The following is an 18,852-nucleotide window of genomic DNA, read 5'->3' as shown; positions in this document are numbered from 1 at the left end:
TGTGAGCTGGAAGTATTGAGATGTGTGTAAGCATCCTTTAAGTCCAGAGAGTATAGCCAATCGTTCTCCTGAATCATGGGAAGAAGGGTGCCCATGGAAACAATCCTGAACTTTTCTCGGACTAGGAATTTGTTTAGGGCCCTTAGATATAGGATGGGATGTATCCCTCCTGTTTTCTTCTGCACAAGTACCTGGAATAGAATCTTAGCCCTTCTTCCCCTGGTGGAACGGGTTCGATCAAATGGGCCTTTAGAAGGGCAGAGAGTTCCTCTGCAACTACCTGCCTGTGCTGGGAGTTGTACAAATGAGCTCCTAGTGGGCAATTTATAGGTCTGGATTGCAGATTGAGGGTGCATCCTAACTGGACTATTCGAAGAACCCACCCGTTGGAGGTTATGAGGCCACCTTTGGTGAAAAAACATTAACTTCCCCCCCCCCCCCCCTAAGTCATCCAGCATGGATACTGTTACTTCGGCTATGCTTTCATGGAGTCAGTCAAAAGCCCGTCCCTTGCTTTTGCTGGGGAGCAGCAGGAGCCTTGGGTGCACGCTGTTGACGGGAATAAGCGCGCTGGGGCTGAGCAGGTTGGTGGAACACCAGAGTGTACCTACATCTAGCATAGAATTAGGGAGCACTCCATGACCCACCAAAAACCCTCCTAGTTGAGGAGGATGTAGCAGAAGGCGCCCGGTGGGAGAGAGAAGCCATAGCATCTGTGTGCTTCTTGCCAGGTCTTCTACCTTCTCTCCAAAAAGGTTACCCCCCCTGGCAAGGAACATCCGCAATCCTCTGCTGGATCGAATGGTCTAGGTCAGAGACACACAACCATGAGAGTCTGCGCATTGCTATACCCAAGCAGAGATTCTGGATGCTACATCAAAAGTGTCGTAAGTGCCACTGGCCAGGAATTTACGACACGCCTTCTGCTGCTTGACCACCTGGTGAAAATGTTCGGCCTGCTCCAGAGGGTGGGCATCGATCAAGGTAGACAGCTGCCTTACCGAGTTCTGCAAGTGAACGCTTGTGAAGAGCTGGTAAGATAGGATATGGGAAGCGAGCATAGCGGCTGGATATGTCTTCCTCCCAAAAGAATCCAAGGCCCTAACATCTCTGCCTAGGGGCGCCGAGGCATAGTCTCTAGAACTCTTGGCTCTGTTGAGGGCGGAGTCCACCACCATGGAGTTATGGGGTAACCGAGACCTCATCAACCCAGGTTCATTGTGGATCTGATACTGGAAATCAGTCTTCTTGGGGATCACGGGGCCAGACAGAGGGAAGGACCAGTTTTGCATAAGGACTTCCTGGAGTACCTTATGTAAAGGAGCAGTTACTGACTCCTTAGGTGGAGAGGTGTAGTCCAGGACCTTGAGCATCTCAGCCCTGGGCTCATCCTCCACATCTACGGGGAATGGAATGGCTCCAGCTATTTCCCGCACAAACGATGAAAAGGAGAGGCTCTCAGGAGGAGACAGTCTCCTTTCAGGTAGAGGACTAGGTTCAGAGGGAATCCCAAAGGACTCATCCGAGGAAAAGTATCTGGGATCTTCCTCTGACTCTCAAGAGCACTCCTCCTCAGTGTCAGAGTGCACCTCCCTCAGGGACCTCCGAGACTGAACCTGCCTGGACGTCGAAAACCTATGGCCTCAATGGCAATGTCGAGAGGCCGACGCCCACATGGACTGCTGTGAAGCTTCCTCCACCGTTGTTGATGAGGAGCCGACCTGAGTGGCAGCCGAAACTGGAGCCGCAAGTGGCACCGAGCTCGGGCCTGTATGAGCTCGTGGAGAGCGGCCATAGGAGAAGGCTGCAGGGCCGGTGGAGCAGTCAGTGGAAGAGTCGCCTGGACACAAAAAAACCGAAGCAAAAATACTTAAAAATTTGAAGAAGGCTCTTTCCCAGGCGCACATAGAGGGACCACAGAAAAAGCTGTCACTCCTCGTGCAGAAGAAAATAAACTGAAGAGTGTGGTCGTGTGACAGGCAGGAAGTCAGTTTGTGAATGCGTAGTGCGGCATTGCATGAATGCTAGAAGGCTCTAGCAAACTTATTTTTTGCAAGTTTTTATGCAGATTCCCAGGCCGACGCAAATCATTGACCTATGTATGAGAATAATTCAGCCTGCTTGTCCTCTGAGAATTGCAAAGAAACACAAAGGACACTGATGAGATCACAGTGGAACATTCTGGTCTCAATATTAAGTGCAGTGTGTGACAAAACAAAACAGCACATCACCCCGTTAAGACCCTCCATACAATAAAGCATACTAGTTGGAAGCAGTATTATTTTGTGGAGATGCTTTGCAACAGCAAGGACAAGGAGACTTGTGAAGATAGGTTTTGCACCATCCATGTTTCTCTCTATTCATCTGCCATAAACCTGGGACTGGGGTTACGATTCTCCTTTTAGAAGTACAATGATCCTAAGTACCAATCTACATCAAGACCTGAAAACTGCAGTCCACATATAAGCTATCCTGCCAAAAAGAATGGGCAAAAACTGTAAAGTTGGAAGTTGCTTATAATAACTCATTACTGCAATAAAGGTTTCTATCAAATGCTGTATTAAGTCAAAGGATGTGAAGCCATATACAACTGAGATTCTTACGTTTGAATAGTTCTATAATTGTTCTTTCACTTTGAAAGTATGAAGTATGCTATGTGGATGACTAAAACAATCATACTTTAACGCCTTTTGAATTTCTTTTTTTTAAGAAATGTGCAAAGTGTGTGTGTGTGTGTGTGAAGACTTCTACAGGTCACCCAATATATTACACAAGCAAACGATTTCCTTTCCCCACTATCTCCATTTTTCATTCCCTAATATTTCCACTCTCCCAAAGTCTCATCTCAATCCTTCTCTTTTCATCTTTGTAAAAAAACTGAAATTTACTGGAAGAAATAGATTTAAACTATATTTAAGGATATTGTGATTAATGTAAGGTTGATTTTGGTGACTAACAGACAGGCCTCTGGGAGGTCTTCACCAACTGATTATCTAAGTAAGGAAAAACAGATTTCTTTTTGCAATTCAGTGAGCTTCTACTCTCACTACTAGAAGACTTCAAGGGCTCCTAACTGATGATCAACTCGATGCATTGTAAAGCTTCCTATGCAGAGGGTGAATATATCAATCCATCCTTGAGATCTAGGGAGCATAATGGCCAATTTCTGCTTCCTTGCTCAAACACAAGCACTCATAATCAGATGCTCTCCTTCAGCATTATTAAATTTATTTCATGCTTACAACTGACAAGGTCACACAAATCATAAAACAGGCAATACAAAGTTGTTAAATCAAAAGACGATTGTGAAAGATTACAAGAGGACCTTACGAGACTGGGGGATGCATGTGAGAAAGAGAAACCCGAACTATAGCTACATAATGCAAGGTTCCACATTAGGAGTCACCGACCAGGAAAGGGATCTAGGTGTCATTGCCGATGAAACTCTGCTCTGTGTATGGCAGCAGCTAAAAAAAGCAAATAAAATGTTAGGTATTATTAGGAAAGGAATGGAAAACAAAAATGAGGACGTTATAATGCCTTCGTATTGCTCCATGGTGCAACCGCACCTTGAATATTGTGTGCAATTCTGGTCATCGCGTCTCAAAAAAAAAAAAGAGGCATATTTTCAAATTAGAGAAGGTACAGGAAAGGGCGACGAAAATGACAAAAGGGATGGGATGACTTACTTCCCTATGAGGAAAGGCTAAAGCGGCTAGGGCTCTTCAGCATGGAAAAAAAGATGGCTGAGGGGAGATATTATAGAGGTCTATAAAATGAGTGGAGTGGAACGGGTAGACGTGAATCGCTTGTTTACTCTTTCCAAAAATAGTAGGACTAGGGGACACGCAATGAAGCTACAAAGTAGTAAATTTAAAACAAATCAGAGAAAATATTTCTTCACTCAACGTGTAATTAAACTCTGGAATTCGTTGCCAGAGAACGTAGTAAAAGCAGTTAGCTTAGCGGGATTTAAAAAAAGGTTTGGATAGCTTCCTAAAAAGTCATTAAAATGGACTTGGGGAAAATCTACTGCTTAGTTCTAGGATAAGCATCATAAAATATATTGTACTGTTTTGGGATCTTGCCAGGTACTTGTAACCTGAAATGGCCACTGTTGGAAACAGGATGCTGGGCTTGATGGACTTTCGGTCTGTCCCAGTATAGCAATACTTATGTTCTTATGAATCTCCACAGGAAATAAAGAAAGGTTCAGAGCACAAAAACCAACAAAATGTTTCTACTCCAAATATTTCTTAATTTCAAAGACGTCAGGTACGAGACCAATATAGGACCTGAGAAACCTAAAATACAATTTTTCAGGGGAAATTCAAAATTAATTATTCTGAAAAGCATTCTTCTCATAAACCTGGAAGACCGAAACTAATTAAATTCCTAAGCCTAGGTAGGTTGCAGATCAGGCCTTGACAAAGTTTCTAAGAATCTAGGAGTCAGCCCCCCAAAAATCAAGGGACAGACTTAAAATACCCAAGTCATTTATCATTTATGCACACTTATAAATTTGCCTACTCATAATGTCTTCAAGGTGATATAAAGTAAGGTGGTTGTAACAATACCCAGTTGAGAAATAAAATAAAAAGTACAAAACAAAAATCAGCAGTAAGTACATTCCCCAAATGCATCTTACAATAACTTGCTTAAATAAAAACTCTAAATACATATCTCATTGTTCTACTGCATAAATGTATGCAAATCACTTCTATAAGCATTTCAAAAACCCTGCTGAGCTCAAGGAAGTCAACTGGATTACAGTATTTGTGGCAAATGGCATGGAACTACCAGTGCTGGCCTGCATCTTTGCAGATGTCCAATGTATGGGACAGATAGTTCCTTCACGTTGCATTTTTATAGTGCGTGACAACTTCAGAAATGGAAAAGTAGAGGAGACTGAAGCTCCAGGAATTCTTGGTATGAAAGTGATCAAGCATCTGGAAGATGTGTTTAAGAACATTATGTCCTTCACTGGGAAGTCAGGTCAAGTTTCTAGAATTATGACCGACATCGCAGAAGTGAAAAAGTTTGATGAGTGGGATACTGATGAATGCTTGGGTTTTGTGAAGTTAGCTAGCAAAAGCCCGATAGTTATCCCACCCATGTCCGAGAAGATCCTCCCAGGAAGATGTCAAAGAGTAAGAGGATTTCAAGGCCTGCAATGTAGTAGTCTCAGCCACCAGAAAAGTTAACCTGCCAGATAAAGTATTGGTTACTAACGCATTAGTAAGTCCAAATCGAGGCTTTGTGCCTGTAAGAATGATGAATGTGAGTGAGAAAAACATTGTTCTTCCTGCATGGACCAGAGTGGCAGAGTTATTTAAGCCAAATGAAGTGCTGACACCAGGCAGAGAGGCGGTAATCGCTGAAGAAATTCCTGAGAACATTGCTGAGAAAAGTACGACATTTTCCTTTTGTTGATCTCGAAGAACAACGTGTAGGTTCAGTTGTTCTTGCACTCACATCTATATCAGCCAGATTAAATTCTGTATCACTTCTCACACTTTCAACATCAGCCACATCAGAATCTCTCTCTCTCTATTCACATTCTCAATTCTAATAGTAAAAACACAACCCACAAACCTAAAAAGAGTCAGCTGCTTGACTTTCTCTATATGGTCATTTTCTTCCCCTCCTCCTCCCCCCCACACCATTAAGATGCATAGTGACCAGGTTGTTAGATCTCTAAAGGTATATAACAATGTAAACAAAAGTCATTTAGATATCTAGTATAGGTCCTTCTGCATCAACCAGGTGAAATGTGTAGAAATATGCTGCCACTTGTTTGAAATACAGGTCAATGGCTCTGGCTAAGAACTAGGCCTGTAGAAATCAAAGATTACTTCTGACACAAATTACATTTCACTGTTGCAAGTGCTGAAATGAGGTAATTGAGAGCTGACAAGGGTGGGGGAATCTACTCTATAAACAAATAAGCAAGACTGGCACCTACAAGAAGTCAAGAGCAAAGATGTTTTGGCTTCATGAAGATAGTACTGGGTCAGTTGCACCCTGGATGAGATCATCCGGGGGGGGGGCTAAAGGGGGAAGTTTGGGAACACATAGAATCTTGGCTATTATTGACGTCATTGACATCAAATGTTGATGTTTAAAAGATAATAGCTGATAACATGTAAAGATGACCAGTGAGAGAATGAGTGTCCATAGAAATGAATAGTACCAAAAATATATAAGCAGGGTGTCAGCTAGAGCAAGAGGTAGAAGAAGGAGAGAGGGGGAGAGAAGGAAAGAGAAGGAAGACTTCAGAGGGACGCGTCATGAAGTGCTGTTCTACTACGTGAATGCCTGATTTGCTTGTACTGCTTTTGGTAAGAGTGTAATAAACTATCATCTTATATCCCAGTGAGTCCTCGATTATGGAGTTTGTTAATTCCTGGACTGTGTAGGAGCAGTCTGGGGGAATAGGAGGTCCGAGTAATTGGTGGGAACACGCAAATTATTTTACAAATGCAATCCTTGCCATCATACCAAAGAGGAGTGCTCCATCACTATAATGGACATCTAAAGACCATATACTGAACCAGATATATATAGAGAGTGGAGGAGTAAGCCGAAAACCAGGGGAAATTGGTTCAATTCCCTCCATTATCCCAGTTGCAAATAACTTGTGAACCTACTAGGGACAAAGAAAGTACCTGTATATATGTAAACCACTTTGGTTCTGTCATAGATAAGTGGTATTTCAAATGCATTACCATTACCAGATTGGTTCAAGATGAAGAGAATTCTGGCCGATTGGACCTACCAAAAGGGCCTATTCCATTGGAGCATTTACAGTTGGTCTCCCTACTGACTTTTAAACCTCAACTGCTAAGAAGTGTCCAAGGTTTATATAGAAAATGTCTTTATCTAAGTTATTAATTCATTCAAAACTTGATATACCCTTTTAAGTGACTAGCAGAACAAAGCAGTGTACAGAATAAAACAAATAAAGAAAAGAACTACAATGTTCAAAAAGTAAAGAGAGAACATCTATCCAAGTGTAGCATCATATCATTCATTCGTAAAAAAAAATGAATAAAAACAATTAAAACAAAACCATTTATGGCCCTGTTTACCAAGGCGTTTTAGCATTTTTAACGCGCCTACAATTAGCATGGGCGCTAACCGTATAGGCACATACACAGTTAATGTGCATTAAAAATGTTAACACGCCTATAACACGGCTTAGTAAGCAGGGCCCTTAAAGTGCTGGATGCCAGAGCAACAATGACTCCATTTGAGTCAGGAACTAGAAGCCTGATGAAAAGCCAGGATTTTAATACCAATTTAAAACCCCTTAAGGAAAACTCGCCACAAATTGCAAGTGACATGGAGGACGAGTGCTGGAGCTGTAAAATAAAATGCACTATGTCCTATATTCTCCATCTGAGCCGTACAAGGTCCAGGTGAAACTATATGATGGTCATTTAGTGATCTTAACATACATGTAAGAGTATAAGGGATAGTTAATGTAGAGCGATAAGATGGTACCTAAACAAAATGCTTTAAAAGGCAAGAAGAATTTTGTACTGCACCCAGTATTCAATTGGTAGCCAAGGTAAAATTAGTTCTTACCTGATAATTTTCTATCCATTAGTCCCAACAGATCAATCCAGAGACTTGTGGGTTATGTCCCTCTACCAGCAGGCAGAGACAGAGAGAACTTCAGAGGTTTACTATATGTGGTCATGTGCAGTCACCATAACTTCTCATGGACTAGCCCTAAATTGCAATATAGACGTAACATGGTTTGAGCATATTGTTCCATGTGGAATAGAAGGGAAAGGTGTCACCTTACGGGAGCTGGACCGGGAAGTCACGATGGAAGAAGCCACCCTGCCTTTCCTTAAAGCTTTTGAAGAGCAGTTCCAGTGCACTTTAACCTTTTCAGAAGAAAATATTAGTAAATGCAGAATGCCACAGGATATTTAGTGTACACTTAAAAGCCTGTTTACTAAAGTACATAAGTACACTGACACGGCTCTCAGAGTTGCGGAGTCTCTGTGCCCTGGACAACGCTTCCGAACACCAGTCTGTGAGTACATTATCTATTGTACCCGAGAGATTGAGACCTTGTAATTGACAAGGCTAGAGAGGCCTGACTTTGAGAACCAAAGTGAGGGCTGGGTGATTGCTGAGGGAGCCGAGGACACTTTCAGCGGGACAAGCGTGCCTTTAAAAGAGCCTCTATACTGCATCTGATCAATCCAGAGGGGCTAAGTTTGCAAAGAGCAACCCCTCCCCTCCGGTCGACTTGCTAGTAATCAAAGGTAATCACAGAAGTCGGGAGGAGAAACTGGTCTTTGTACTGGCAAATCTATGAACATTGGCAAACCATGAACACTTTAACATTTTAGGCAAGCATAAAAATGATTAAGAACTGAATTGTGACCGCTGTACAACTGATCAGAAACTTGGAAGCAGGATATCAGAGTGAAGAATCCCCCAACCTGAGTTCTCTGTTTGCAGATACGACACCTCACTGCTAATTACCTTGCAGGTACTCTGAAATTGGAATCATCCGAGCTGAATGCTTAGTGTTGCATGTGTGACACCTCCCTGCTAATTACCTTGAAAATGCTCTAAAGGTCCCCCCTACCCTCAGCCTCCCCTCTGTCTCCAGCCAAAGCCAGAAACAAGAGCCTAAGATTCTTTGGGCAAGGAGGGTGGGAAGCAATTAGTTGCTATAAGACAGATTAAAGGAGGACCCTGATTCAGAGCTACTCTCCCCCTCCTCTGCTCATTAACTTATCATTGAAGCCGGATCCAATACTGACCTCACAGCTGAAAGGCAAGCTGAAATTACACACAAGACCAGAACACCAGACTCCATACCAAAGAACAAAGTCCTATCACGCACCCAATCATCAGAACACGTTCTCGTTAGTAGCCCACAGTGAACCGAAACCAAAATGAATGCCTTCAAACTACAGTAAAACCTCGGTTTTCATTGCCTTCGGATTTCGTCATTTTCGGTTTTCGTCGTTTTTTTCATAAAAAAATTTGTCTCGGATTTCGTCTTCAGCTGGCTGCAGATCCATCAAGTCAGGTTTGCCAAAACCCAGGAATGGCATAAAAAATCATTCCTGGTGGTACTTGACAGCGCCAGTAGCACAAGTGACGTAACTGCTGCAACTTCAAAATCGCCGTCTACTGTGCTTTCTTATTGCCTCGGTTTTCGTTGGTTTCAGATTTCGCCGATTGTTTTCGGACGGATTACCAACGAAAAACGAGGTATCACTGTACTCCTAATAACCTACTCCTTAACATTGATCCACCTAACACTAACCACCCCACTTGCAGAAAGTAACATTATACCCATACTACACACTCATCACAGACTGATCAGATACACCACACCTCATCAAACTGACAACATCTTAAACAAAGAAAGAACACCAACATGCGGACAACCACAACAGAAGGGAAAGACCGGTCCAAACAAATTCACCTTAACAAAGAAAAGACAATAAAAGTCCACACAACACCAAACACAGAAGACCCATACCAAACAATCCAAGTGGGATACATCAATGCCAGATCCGCTGTAAACAAAACAGCAATACTAACAGACTGGATTACGTCGGAAAACCTTGACCTACTTTTCATCAATGAAACCTGGATCCATGACCAAAAGGACCCTATAATCCTAGAGCTGTGCCCTCCAGGATACAAAATCATACACTGGACCAGAAAGGAAGAGAGAGGCGGAGGCATAGCACTAATCTATCGATCCCATTTTACCACCGAAACCACCGCCAAATCCATAATGCCTCAACTTGAAATTGCCTCAATCATAATCCACAACAAAACCCTACGCGATCATCTGAATTGTGTCTTGTTTTACAGACCTCCAGGTAATTGGAACGAAGGCCAGACCAACTTCATGGACTTCATTTCAAACACAAACAAATGTGTAACCAACTCCACTATACTAGTACTAGGAGACATCAACCTTCACTTAGAAGACTCAAACTCTATCAACACACGAGAATGTAAGGAATTCCTCCACCTACAGGATCTCAAATGGCCACAAATGCAAGCAACCCACGTCAAAGGGCACACACTCGATCTCATCTCACACAAACTTTCAACAGACCAAAACTGAACAGATATTAAATGGACAGAAATAGCCTGGACCGATCAATTAAACTTATCCCTACACTGGCGGAAGAAGGGTTACACCAAATACAAGAACACACATCCTACAGCACAAGAGGTCAGGTAGACATGAAAACATTCTGGCAACTGATATACAATAACAAATGGACAGCACAAATGGACTCCGCATACTACCTCTTAGAATGGGATAAAAGATGTAAAAGCATACTAGATGAAATAGCACCCTTACAAACAAGAACATCACGTAAGCACAACTCAATACCATGGTTCAACGACGAAGTGAAAAAGCTAAAAACTCAATCCAGGAAACTCGAACGAGCATGGAAAAAAAACAAAAGATGAACATACACAACGCATCAATGCATGGAAACAAATACAAAGAAAATACAAACACGCAATAAGACAGACCAAAAGATTATACTATAAAACTAAAATAGGGACAGATTACAAAGACATGAAGAAATTATACCAACTCGTGAACAAACTTCTAGACACCAACATGGTCAGTACAACGAATACAGACATCCCATCTGGAGATGAACTTGCTAAGTATTTCAATGAAAAAATTGTAAACCTACGCAACAAGCTACCTCAGGACAACACTGACATCGAAAACTTCCTTAATGAGCTGGACCCAACCACTGGAGAATACCCGGCTGACCGTACCTTGTCAAACTTCGCCCTCCTCACCATCGAAACAGTTACCCAAGCACTTAGCAGGCTCTCCAACACTCACTGCAAATTTGATACCTGTCCCAGCTACCTAATGAAATCCGCCACCGACCGCTTCATAGCAGACCTCACATCCCACCTAAATTACATGCTTCAGCAAGGTCTCTTCCCCAAGGAAAATGGCAATATCCTACTCACCCCAATACAAAAAGATACCAAGAAAAATACAAATGAAATCACTAATTACCGACTGGTAGCATCTATCCCGTTGGTAGTCAAACTGATGGAAAGCTAGTCAAACTGATGGAAAGCAAGGTAACCAAACAACTTACAGATTATATAAACAAATTCTCAATACTACACGAATCACAGTCAGGATTTCGCCCCCTCCACAGCACTGAAACAGTACTACTCACTCTCCTAGCCAAATTCAAGCAGGAAATAGCAATAGGCAAAATCATCCTTCTCCTCCAATTCGACATGTCCAGTGCATTCGACATGGTAAACCATAATATATTAATAAGATTACTAGACAACTTCGGGATTGGTGGAAATATACTTAGTTGGATCAAGGTTTTCTTAACCACAAGAACATATCAAGTAAAATCAAACTCAAACTGTATAAAAATGCTACAGCTATGAGCCTTGGTCCTGCCTAGACTTTGGTTCAGGCTCTAAAATGAGGGAAAAGCTTACAGGCCTGTGTGACTGACTTGAACTCCCAGTGTTGGAGCACTGCAGAGAACAACAGGAAACACAAAGGTGGGGGTCTAACAGACAGAGTGACATTATGTTCTGCAACATGGTGGGAAAAGGAGAAGTAGTGGTCAGTATAGCCAGGTGCAGGGTCTTCCTTAAGTTAAGCAAGCTAGGGAAGAGAACATGTTCTCACGATAGAGCTACTCATTAGTATAGCCAATCAGTGGTAACCATGACATTAGCATAGATCCAATCAGGTATATCTACTGTCATATTATCCATATCCTGTGTGCACCTATAAAAATCAGTGTATCTCCTGGTTTAAGTTAGAGAGGGGCCATGGTTGCTCTCTCTGTCCAGGGGAAACCAATGTGACCAGCAGAACTCACAGATTACCTAATTGCTTTCCCATGTAAAACCTTTTGATTGGTAAAAGAAATTATAAAAGACTAGGGTTCAGATAGCACCTGTTTGCTGCTGGATTATTATATACCTATAACTAATTGATTGTATATGCCTGTTGTTAACCACTGATTTGGCTTGTATCTTGGCAAATAAACTCCTCATCCCAAATGATGTTCTGTGGGCTTCACTTAATGATCAAAGGCTGGAAGTATAAATGCTTCTGCTTTATCAGGCTTTCTTTCGCCGCATTGTATAACCTGTAGCCTAAATCCAGTTTGTCATAAGGCTGGTATCTTTTCCTTGCCAGTGCTGAGAGGCAGACTAATGCGGGACCCTTAGACCCAACGTCTCTCTCAGTGGCAATTCCTTTTAGAACTTCACAACTTCTTGATTACCTCAGTACTTGTGCTATTTAGAAAAGGAGTCAGATTTGAGGTCAATCCAGCCTTCTTGGAGGTTCTCTCTGCCACTATACAGCTGAACTCCAGTACCAGACAGAACCCAGGGGTCTCTGAATCCCAGAACAAAACAAAACATATCATCACCGTGGAAAGCAGACTGTGGAGTACCACAAGGATCACCGCTATCTCCGATCCTATTCAACCTAATGATGACCCCACTAGACAAGTCATTATCCAACCAAGGCCTCAACCCTTTCATGTATGCAGACGATGTCACAATATACATTCCTTACAATACTAAATTGACAGAAATCACCAACGAAATCAAGCTCAGCTTGAATATCATGGACTCATGGGCAAATGCATTTCAACTAAAACTCAATAAAGAAAAAAAAAACACATTGGCTCATCCTCACATCCCAACACAGCGCGGACTACCCCACAAGTATCAACACCCCAGATTACACCCTCCCTATCTCAGAAAGCCTGAAATTCCTAGGCGTTACAATGGACTGCAACTTCACACTAGAGAGCCAAGTGAAATCCACAACAAAGAAAATGTTCCACTGTGGAAACTCAGAGTGAAACAAGTCTTCCCGAGGGATCGCAACCTGATATAGTCAATGGTAGTAAGCCACATTGACTACTGCAATGGTATTTATGCTGAATGCAAAGAACAAACCTTAAAGAAACTTCAGACTGCTCAAAACACGGCAGGTAGACATATTTGGAAAGACACGATTTTATACCTATGGGCCATGTGGCACTTAGAGGCCCTTTTACTAAAGCTTAGTGCGCTTAAAGCTGATTTGTATTTCCTTTTCATATCACGCATGTATGTACATCATTTCATTATTATTCATATGTGAGCCATCTTTAATGTGTCCACCTACTTTGTGTTGTGCTTGGGTTAACAGCATTGTTTTTGAACTGTCCTATGCACTTTACGTATCTTCTTAGTTGCTATGCGTCCCTATTGTTGAAAATGTCACCGACACACATTCTTACATTTGTGGAATGCATAATTAACACTCAGATTTTTAACATTTTTTAGAGGCTTCTTCACAGGTATTTATATGCTGTTTGGTGGTGTTTCAGGTGGGCCTGTTATCTCAAGTGTTTCAAGTCTGAATTGCTCGATAAGGAATTTCAATAATTTCAATTCTTTCAATGAAACAGATTTTATGCACGCAAAGGAAGTAACACCACAATTTTGTCTTTTTCTAATTTTTGTGTGTGCTATTTATAGGGGTACCCTAATAGTTAGTACAATGGGCTGAGAACCTGGGTTCAAATTTCCACTGCAGCTACTTGTGACCCTGGGCAAGTAACTTAATAACCCTCTACTGTCCTAGGTACAGAATGAACCCAGTAAGGATAGAGAAAGCACCGGCATAGAATATGAAAACCGCTTTTGTTGTACAACAGAAAAGTGGTATATCAAGTCCATTACCCTTTATACAGTTTTTATTTTTAGTTGTCATTTTGAATCCCTTCATGTTTGCATATTAACTTGTAATTTATTTGTCCACAACTTATTCACTCTTTATGTGAACTTTGAACTACCCAGTGGTGAATTATAAACATGCTATCGGAAAGTGTGTGTGTGTGTTTCAATACCACATTATGCTGTGAGAAAACTTTTGGGTGGGTATGTTTTTACCATTTTTATTCATCTTCCTTTGATTTGCTGTTTTCAATCTATTTCAATTTTTCATTGTTTAACTCCACTCTACCCCCTTTTTTAAACTTGCACAGTATTCACTTGAAGGAAGTTCCTGGCTTTCATTCCTTCTCAGTACATCAATATCTATTTATTCTACAATTGTAGTCTCCATTTATGTAAGCATTTTTATGTATATTTACTGTATATATATATACTAGCCGTTGAGCCCGTAAAAACGGGCTGGTATAGAGGTTTTCCTCCCCCCGCGGTCACCACCGCTCCCCTCCCCCCCGCGAAGTCGCCACCGCTCCCCCCCCCTCGAAGTCGTCGCCGCCGCCGCCACCCCTCCACCTGGTCCGGGCCCTCTCTTCACTTCTGAACTTACAAATCCATTCGCCGAACGCAGCAACGCACATCAGCTGAGCTGCCCCTTCCTTCTCTGCCTGTGTGTGTCCCGCCCTCGCTGACGTTACGTCACAGGAGGGCGGGGCCACAGGCAAAGAAGGAAGGGCTCACTGCAGCTCAGCTGATGTGCGTTGCTGCGTTCGGCGAATGGATCTGTAAGTTCAGAAGGGAAGAGAGGGCCCGGGCCGGGTGGAGGGGTGGCGGCGGCTACTCCGAGTGGGGGGGGAAGCGGTAGCAACGTCGGCGGCGCAGTTTCCCTCTCTGTCCCGCCCCCCCCCCCCCCCCGTCATCACGTATTGACGCGGGGGCGGGACAGAGAGGGAAGTCTCTACTGCGCATTTGCAGTGAGTACGGTCACTCGCCGTTTATATATATTGATATATATATAATTTTTGCACGTTAAAATGTAGGAATATTGATTAGTGTGAATGAAGGAGAGAATGTATGTAGAAGTGTGTACAAAAGGTGATACATAGAATGTAAAAATACACATATTTAAGAACATACGTAAGAACATATTTAAAGAAATTTCATAAATAAAAAATTGAATGAAAAATTTATATAGTGATCGTGCAGTGAATATAATGTATTTTTACATGGGATGTTCATTTTATTGCATTATGCTTATAAACATGGTTATGAATATGAACCATGATTTTCTCTCATTTTTATTTATATGTTTAAACTCACTATCATATGTTATTTTTCATATCTGTGTGTTTAGTCAACAGTATGACCCCTGGCACAGCTCTTTATGGGGAGCATTTTGTTGTTTTTAAGTGTAGTGGTTAATAAAGACTTTATTTTATCTTCTCTCTCTGTGCTGCCCGTCAGCTTTTGTATTGCTGAGGGCTCTCTATGCTACCTCAGACCTGGTGATAGATATTAATATGCTGTGCACTAATGTCTACCGTGTGAGCTAACTTCAGCGCAGAAACCCTTTCTAAATGCAGTGGCCACAATAATGAGCACATCAAGCATTAATGAGCAGTTTGTCTGATCATGCTACACCATTTCTCATCAAACTACACTAGCTACCCATTAAAGCAAGAATAGAATTCAAGCTACTTACAATGATCTTTAAACGTCTCTATGGCCTAACACCATCCTGCATTCGGCACCTTGTCCAACCCAAAGAACCCTAAGATCCTTAAAGGAAATCAAATTGGTTTTATCAACTTCACAAGAATGTCAAAGAAAGAAAAAAAAAAAACTCACAACATGACAATTACAGGCAAAGGAGCGGAACTGTGGAACTTACTGCCGCGAGACATAAGATTAATAATAGACTATATGCATTGCAGACTCTCAGTTAAAACTTGGTTATTCCAGAAGCACTTTGGTTCAACCTCAGGAAAACTAGCCCCACATCTACAAAACACATGGAAGAAAACCATGAAACCACCTGCTAAACCTCACTCACACAGAACCTAAACTTGTCCCGATAAAAATGGCGAAGGGTCTACATTGCAGAGTATGAGTTCCAAAGACTATCAAGTTTCACATGATCTTACATAAACAATTATGCTCAACCATGTCTAGCTAGTTAATAAGATGTAATATAATACTGTTTACTATATACTGAACAGTTTCACTGTAAGTTATTACAAATTAATGTTACCTAAACTTTTGATAGCATACTGTTAAATGTAAACTGCTTAGAACTTGTTGCTAGAAAAGGTTATAAATACCAAATTAAATTAAATCACACACTTCTGCCTGAGGTAGCTTTCTACGTCGGTCACTCTGTGCACCCTTTCTCCACTGCTAACTCCTGACTCCACTCTTTCAGCCTCTCTGTATTTACCTAGAACAGGTTTCTTGAACTGATACATCATGTCCACTTTCTGATAATATTCAGATTCAGCCTAAAACTTCACCTTGAGGCTGCTTTTACAGCTTGCCTTTTATATACACACACCCACAAATATATACACATACATACACACACACATTTTCCTGGACTCTAATCCGTCATTTATGTTTATCATGACTAAACTGGAAGCTCTGTGGACCAGTCTTTATAAATGGTTGATAGTAGTCTAGAATGATTTCTGGGAGAAGAAGGTAAAGCCAAAAACATTGATGGAATACAAAAAGGAGAGAGATGTAAAGAATTTCTAAAAGACAAAAGGATAAAAACCAAGTATTGAACACCTAGAATAGGAGGGAGGGGGTATAGGTGGCAGTTACCAGCTTACTTTACTGGGCAGACTGCATGGGCCATTTAGGTCTTTCTGACATAATAGTAGTAATATTTTAAAAACAGGAATCAATTAACAAATACATAAGATTAGATGACAGCGACTAAGCTAACACCTTCATAGGTAAGCATTCTTCTGAACTACACACTGTAATCAATGAATATCCTGATCAAAGGGCCAAATGAAACTGAACTTTATAATTTGGAATGCATTAATACCAGATATTTATCTTGCTAGTTTTAAAGAATCTGATCACGTAAAACAATCCAGGATAATAAGATTTCTGAAGATATTCACCATTTTTTTGAACAACAATCAGCCCTTTCCCTTCAAACTATCATTGGAATGCTTCACATCACAATACTACAGTATATACATAATTGAATTATCTTTCTTTCATTCTGCTCTGTCCCAAGGAATAGGAGTTAAGTTCTAAACACTGTCAAGAAATGTATTAAGTCAGTCAATAAAAATGTATTGCTTTATAAAAGTTAGATTTTTTTTAATTATCTGTACAATCGGGCCAAAGCTCTGGGATAGTAATTTGTAATAAAAGGGCACACACTGCAAAATACACTTTTTAGCAAGATGCATTAATACTCCAAATATGAGTCCCTAACAAACTTAAGTGATGAAGCAGTCAAATAAAAGGCTATGAAACCTGTTTAAAAACAAAACACCACTACCACACTCGGGCAATGGATCCGAGAGCTAAGTTTGATAAACTACTTTTCCCTCTTTGAAACTTCAGCACTAGGCTATTCTGAGAATTAAGAAGAGCAGACTGAGTACGGGTGAATCACACTGGTGAGAATCATTTGACACTCGTTTCGGCTTTCTGGAATCCCGCAGGCACACACAGTCTTTGGCTGTTGTATTAAGGTATGTAGTTTTTGGTTCTGTCATAAAGAAAATTCAATATAACTCATTTGAACAGAAATAACTTCACATTCTTGAACCATACCTAGAACCCACCTACACCCACCAAGCAAACCCAGAGCCGGACGGCAGGAACTACGAAAATGTTCTGGGCTGCCCTGCTGCACAAGGACTGAACCCCGTTTCCCAGGAACCAACCGGAGTGCAGGCCCAGTCTGAGCTGTCACTCGGAACTGAGCACAGCCAATACTGCCGTCACCGCCCAGTCCCAGGCCTCAGGCCTTTGCACCTATCCAAGCGAACCCCAGTATAAGGTAGCCCGTTCCCACTCTCCTATCCCCAGCGGCAGAACCAGAGAGCAGGGCCCGAGCCGGCCGCCACCGCTCCTCCACGTCACCCGCTCCAACACTGCGGAAATGAGCGAACTACTGTCCACCCACCCTCACCTGGCTGTTTACAAACAGATAGAGGAAAAAAAAAGATACGGGAGAAGATACGGCGGTTCTGCTACGGGCTTTTCTTCTTACCTGTATCCCCGATGATGATGTACTTGAATAGGTAAGCATACGCCATAGTCGCGCGCTCTCTCTACCTCCTATGTGTATATAATATAATATGTATGTGAACGCGCGTGAGCTAAGCCCGCGTTCGCGCACGTGAAAAAAAAAATCCCACGCTACGTCCGCGCGCCTGCGCGCACTCGCTCGCCTGCTCCGCTTCTTTCAGATAGCTGTCGTCGGTCTGGCTGTGAGTTTTCTTATGTGGTAACAACAACCCGCGCGCTCACCCTCTTGGGGTCTGGCAGCCTGAGCCGGGACGTGGCGGAACAATGATGACGGCCTCCCTCCCTTCTGTTGGCCGATCCCATGATGACGTCGCGGCAGCCTCCTTCTGGAACAAGGAGGTTAGATTGAGGAATCTGATTCTGGACTGGGATTGGGAAGCGGTAGTAAAGTGCTTTGGTCTTGTGTGGACTTCCAGTATATTGGGTCTGAAAGATCGCTTTTGATTCGGATTTTTTAAATTGCTTTTGGAGACTGCTAAATGGGTAGTTCGGTTTTTATATATTTAGTTTACTTGCATCACAATTTATGGAGTAGTAGCAACTTGCTAGTGAAGAAAGGTGTCACATTACATATGTGTGGATATTTTCTGTTTATTTTTTAATTAACCTTTATTTCGGATATTGGATGATGTTTTCATGTGCGGCGTATCACAACCAGTGTTGACTGGTTTTAACTTCCATTAATTCTGTCCTATCCAAGGACATGGGAATCATAGAGATTATGGTTTTGCTTGGTGGATTAACGTAAAGAAGCTACGTTTCCTTGTCATCAACAGCAGATGAATCCATTAACTGATGGGGGTTGTATCCGCTTACCAG

General features: G+C 41.9%; 1 protein-coding gene across 1 annotated transcript in view; it reads right to left on the bottom strand.

The window, feature by feature from the left end:
* Nucleotides 1-18,293, bottom strand: part of RAB2A (RAB2A, member RAS oncogene family) — a 213,882-nt gene extending 195,589 nt beyond the window's left edge. The window contains exon 1 of the mRNA XM_030214829.1: nt 17,996-18,293. Coding sequence (XP_030070689.1) covers nt 17,996-18,041 — 46 coding nt within the window. The 5' untranslated portion in view covers nt 18,042-18,293. The remainder of the gene's footprint in view (nt 1-17,995) is intronic.
* Nucleotides 18,294-18,852: the final 559 nt, after the last annotated feature.

Source organism: Microcaecilia unicolor, chromosome 1 (genome assembly GCF_901765095.1).
Source record: "Microcaecilia unicolor chromosome 1, aMicUni1.1, whole genome shotgun sequence".
In the NCBI taxonomy this organism is placed as follows: Eukaryota; Metazoa; Chordata; class Amphibia; order Gymnophiona; family Siphonopidae; genus Microcaecilia; species Microcaecilia unicolor.
This window is presented reverse-complemented; position numbering and strand designations above follow the sequence as displayed.